Source organism: Triticum urartu, chromosome 1 (genome assembly GCF_003073215.2).
Source record: "Triticum urartu cultivar G1812 chromosome 1, Tu2.1, whole genome shotgun sequence".
Taxonomy (NCBI): Eukaryota; Viridiplantae; Streptophyta; class Magnoliopsida; order Poales; family Poaceae; genus Triticum; species Triticum urartu.
Genome location: NC_053022.1, coordinates 493,238,544 through 493,244,158, shown reverse-complemented (window position 1 = coordinate 493,244,158; position 5,615 = coordinate 493,238,544). Strand labels below are relative to the sequence as shown.

Sequence of the window (5,615 nt, the reverse complement as noted above, 5' to 3'; positions counted from 1 at the left end):
TGGACCTGGACATGTTGATTGGAGGAAGACCAATCTCTTGACTTCCACGGTATAATAATGTTGGGTGTGGCCGTCTCCTTCGCAGTACGAGAACAGGGATACTTTACTTCCTAGCAGTTACATACAGACCAACAGGACCTGAGAGCCGGTGGCACCAGACGTTGCAAATGGCCATCGGCCACTCGAGTCGCTGTTATACACAGCTCAGCTCCTGCCAATATTCTTCTGCACTGGAGCAGACTGCGCCGGTCGTCGGGCGGAGACCAGGCGGGCGCCCGGGCCGCCACCGGAGCTACTAAACTCTGGGGTACCAGAACATGCCCTTGATGCCCTGGGGGTCGGCTTCGAACCCCATGTTCTTGTAGAAGTCCACCACTGCAATTAATCAGAAGGAATCAAGGACCACCAACAATGATTCGTTAGCAGCCTGATGAAACAGTATATACTACTGTGCTGCATTATCTGCATCCGGCAACGAACGGAACATCCATTTTTCCCCGCTACCACAAAGCAGAACGCATCGATGTGCCGCGGCGCGCGTGTATTATGAGGAAATCAATTAACAACAACAATAACAAAGCCCTTCAGCCCCAAACAAGTTGGGGTCCGCTAGAGAAGTACCTTTACTGTCCGCAAATAGTGTGATGTTGCTGATGTCCCTCTGGAGCAGAGTACGGATCACTTTCTCCATGAGTGTTTTACCAAGACCTTGACCCTGGAATGATTAAGTTCTAAGCCACTACGCATGAATCTTGATACAACAACTAGTAAAGGAGGACTCAGACACAAAGCAGAAAAGTCTTCGCCAATTCACCTGATAGGAAGGATCAACAAGGACGTCCCAGATTGTAGCATTGAACGCATGGTCTGAAGTTGCCCGCGCCATACCAATCAGTTGCTTCCTCTCTTCTCCCTCTGTCAAACAACTTCTATACTAAGATGTTCGTCAGCTAGAAAAATGAATTTCTGCAAATAATCTGAAGATTAGGAAACTGGTTTTAACTTATTTGCACGGATCACACGAGATCCAGTAACAATTAAACAACGCAAGTACCTGTTTCCGAAGACCTAGTTATTGAATGTAGTGTAGCGACCAAGTAGCTGTTTCTTAAGGATGCTGCTATTTTTGTTAGAGGTCTGCGTGGCCATCCTACCTATGAGATGAACATTACAAAACTAAATATTTCTTGTAGGATAAATCACTAACACTGCAGGACGAAACATCAAAGTGCTTTGAGGAAAGATCACCTTGTCACATAAGGCCTGGAGATCATATACATCAATATCACCAGCTGAAGAAAATAAGATCTGTTCTGTGCTACCGTCAGGGAGTGTCCTTTCTAGGAGCACTAATTCCTCAGGTACAATTTCTTCTTCTTCAAGTGCTGTGGATAGTGGCTCTACTGTCTCTGTACTATTGCTAGTTTTTAAAAACCTGTGAAGCAAAAGCATTGGGTTTTTTCCCCATAAGGTACAAATTTCAGAAACATGACATGCAACTGTTGGATAATACTCTAAAGGTATGTAACATGCAAGAAAGATCATGAGTTTTCAGGCTCGATGTTCAGTATAATATTTTGAGCCTCCCTTGTTAAGCGGACAATAAAAGAACATATCAAACTACTTGTTCGGAGAGTGGCTTCTTGGCAGCAGTCAGAGTTTCTTTCCTCGACACTTTATTTGGGGTTCTATCATGCTTCTGTCAAGCCTGGCTGGAATGCCATGCTCTCTTCGTTGGGGCAATCACACTGGATCTAGCAATACTCAACAGGGGCATAGGGTTTCTGTGGTGCAGCGAGCACATTTTCAGCAGAGTTGCAGTGTGGTGTGCTCTTCTGCCCGTGCTCACATGTCCATTGGTTTGTGGGTGTTCAGGTATTGCGTTTTCTGTGATGTGTGTGAGCTCTGGGCCTAGTGTGCTAGGCTGGTTGAGTCCACTGTATCAGTTTTCGGCTGGTTTTTCTACTTAATGGAGAGGTGGAGCTCCTGCTGCTTGCTCTGGAGAAAAGATGATCCGAATTTTAGCAGGATCATTTTCCTGCCACCATGATTGAGTCCCACTATAGCAATGCTTGTTCTCATGATTAACATGTGAATTCTTAGATGTCACTGTTACTTTATCCTCGCCTTCTTTTGTCCCAGGCTCCCAGCCATGATAATGTGGGAAACCCGCACTTGTTTAATGGTTTAACCCTTTGCATCAAGGTGGGAAGCTCTGGAAATAGTGTTTTTTTCAATAGTACATAGATGATATAGTAGTGGATATTTCTTAAACATAAACATAACACAAATATTTAAAGGGGTACATAATGTACTTTACCCAGATTTGAGAGAGTCCCATAGACCGGCCTTCAAGGACCAAGCTGTTGCAGACCGTGTGTTCGCTGCAATCAAAACATGATTAGATCATTAGTGTTTGGCAAGCACTTATTAGTTATTAGTTCAGCAAATGAACATTTATGCTTCATGAACAGGTCGACAGAGGTGACAGAACACATCACGAACAATATATTCAGCCTACTAGCAAGTAGCAACTAACAGATGACAAAATAACAAAGGCGTGCAAGTTCATTGGACACCAAACATTTTAAAACATGGTGCAATCAGTGGCCTCCTATCTAGCACGATGCTGATTTTTTAGAGCCAATCAGCAGAGGAACTCACAGAGTCAATTTACCCACAAGATGTGCAAATAGCACAGCTGGCATTTGGGGGTGGGTACAGCAACGTGCGAGATAGACTGATGGCGTCTTCCAAAAATTAACAAGAAAAATTAGAAATAAATAAGCATTCAGCATTGCTGGAAACTATTCGCGGTGCAATTTCTACATTAACCACCACACTTGAGTCATGGGCCAGCCAAGAAACGAACGACCATTCCTAATCTGGTTCGGCGTGTCGCCGGCTTGACTCAGGTCCTTGCTAGCCTAACATTGGACTCATCTTCACACTTGAGTCCGAATCGAGCCCCACGATTCTGCCTGCGAGTGCCCGCTGCAATGTAACTATGTGGGGAAGGGAAACAAAAGTGTGTGTACCTTGGTTCCGGTTATGGAAGAACCTCGGCGCCGGCACTATGCCCCGCGCCTCCGGACGGCACGCCGTCGGGACGCAGACGCCGCATCTGCGAAGAAAGGGAAGAAAATCAGCAAGAAACGGGTAGAGAGGGGAGCTTGACTTGATTTGATTTGGGGCTACTGTACTTACATGGACGAGGAGGGAGTGACGGCGAAGGCGGCCACCATCTTCGCGGCCTGCTGATTCCGGCGGCAGCTCGCGCGCTTCCGGGGAACAGGGGCGGGGTGGTGGGGAGAGGGGAAGGGGGCTCACGCGCGCGGTATGCGGCTGCGTCGCTCGCGGCCAGTCGTCGCGTCGGGGCGGTGGATAAGGTCAGGTCATGTCAGGCCAGGCGAGAGTGGGAGAACGGCAGCGAACAGCGCCGCTTTCCGAGCCGTGTTTTGCTGCAGAGGCAGGCGGGCGGGCAAAGCCCACCGGCTTGATGGCGTGAGCCCACTCGGCCCGGAAGCAACTCTGGAAAAAGTTTGTCGAAACATGTTAACACGGGAAATTCAATTATGAAGACGGTTCAGCATTTGGATGCATGGTTCAAGAAATAGAACGTTTTCAACAAGGGGGCAGCTACACGGGCGGATCGTTTTAAAAGATCGGTCGGGTCGCCAGCCATCGGATCTGGTGCATCGAGTGGCCAGCGGCACTCTCCATTATTGCAACATAAGCCTTGTTGCGGAAATATTTTGCAACCAGCAGTGCCTTCCATTATTGCAACGCATGCCTTGTTGCACATTTTTTACACCCTCCATTATTGCAACACAAGCCTTGTTGCGGAATTTTTTTGCAACCGTGATCTTGTTGTAGATTTTATTTTTTGCAACTAGCAACGTCCTCCATTATTGCAACATAAGCCTTGTTGCAGAATTTTTTCGCACCAGAGATTTTGTTGCAGAATTCTTTTGCCATGTTATTGAAGAAGGAACTTTTGCAACACACAGGATATTGCAGAAAAAATTGCAACAAAAATGATGTTTCAGAAACACTGCCGCCGTTCCTGACAACACCGTCGCTATTCGCAGGGCCGGTGATGGCCAGGGGCGGCATGGACGAGGTCTTGCATGCAGTCGCAGTTCCCTAAACCACGCACTAGCTGCAAAAAACAACATCATCTAGTAGGAGATTTGGGTGAGAGATTGAGAGGAGGCTTGAGAGAGACAAAACGTCATGGAAGAAAGGAAAAGGTTGAGCGGTTGGTGTGGGTGAGATAAAGATGAAGGAAACTACTCCATACAGATAATGCTGGACGGGTCCCACGCAACACGCACATCGCACGGGAGAGGCGGCGGATGCTCGCGCTGGATCGGCCGCCTGATCTGAATCGTTTTCCTTTCAACAAACGAATCTGCGAAAAAATTTGCAGGTTGGGGAAAGCACAATTTGTGCTCCCTAAAGAGCAAAAAAACACAATTGTGCTTTCGGTTTTTATGGAGTGTTTATCGGTTTTCTTTCGTTTCAGTTTTGGCATTTTCATGAAAAAGAAACACTGAAAATTATTATATGAAATCTAGATTTGAAGAGCTCGACTCAAGAAATCCAATGGTGAAAAATGGTTCGTGTTTTGGATACATGGTTCAAAATATAAAACATTTTGAAAAAAACGAATCTACAAAAGAAAAAAAGGGCAAAAATCTCGGGTAGCGACAAGTCATCAACGAAGATGGTGTGAGTGACCTTTGCAAGGGGCACCCTTAAATTAATGATTTCATAACTTCATGATTTCGGTTTTCTGGAGCTTCTAGAAGCTTTAGACCATTTTTTCTTTGTGGTTTCTGCTGGTTTTTCTTTGGTTTTTGGTTTTTCTCTTTCCTTTCCCTTTTTCATTTACATTTTTATTAAAAAATTCAAATCCATTAGCTTTTTGAAGATCATAAACAATTTAGATTCATAAACAAATCTTCAAATCCGTGAAGGTTTTATCAAAATCGTGATGAATCTTCAAATTTGCTTCTTTTTCAAAACTGTTAACTTTTTCTAAGTCTTTGATTTTCTTGAATTTAAAATACTGGTAGTCAGTTTTCTTTCTTGAACAAGATAGCAACAATACCCGGAAAAAAGGGGACAACAACAATACCCGCAAAAAATCAGGACAGCGACAATACCCGCAAAAAAAGGACAGCACAACACCAATAGAGAAAAAAGCAAGTGAACAGTTTTCTTTAGGAAGACCGAGCGAACAGTTTTTTTGGACTATAACTAAGCTTTATTCATCAAAAACCATAAATTGTGGGATACACATTGGATCATAAGATTGGTCAAACCACACATGGCATCCCAGTCCTAGCAAGAGTGAAAACTTGATGCGCTTCTACGTTCACCTTATGACTTTTAAAAGTAAAATTACGTTGAAACAAACTAGAGTATGATTTGATATCGCTAATGATAGCACGGTAACTTCCTCTGGATCTGCTGTTAATGTCCAAAACCACTTGCCAGGTGCCAGAGGCGATGACAATGCGATGGAGCTGAAGATCTTGACCTAATGCAAGAGCCTCCCTGCATGCAATAGTTTGTAATGTCGTCGGGTCATCTACCCCACCAATGAC

At 44.9% G+C, this 5,615-nt stretch overlaps 1 protein-coding gene across 1 annotated transcript; it reads right to left on the bottom strand.

Moving 5' to 3' along the window:
- Nucleotides 1-3,432, bottom strand: LOC125521785 (serotonin N-acetyltransferase 1, chloroplastic). Its single transcript, XM_048686851.1, has 8 exons — nt 3,208-3,432; nt 3,039-3,124; nt 2,321-2,384; nt 1,249-1,435; nt 1,055-1,154; nt 815-915; nt 622-715; nt 1-375 (listed from the first exon to the last, which is right to left on the bottom strand). The coding sequence occupies exons 1-8, from the start codon at nt 3,243-3,245 to the stop codon at nt 296-298; spliced, it is 750 nt and encodes a 249-aa protein (XP_048542808.1). The 5' UTR covers nt 3,246-3,432; the 3' UTR covers nt 1-295.
- Nucleotides 3,433-5,615: the final 2,183 nt, after the last annotated feature.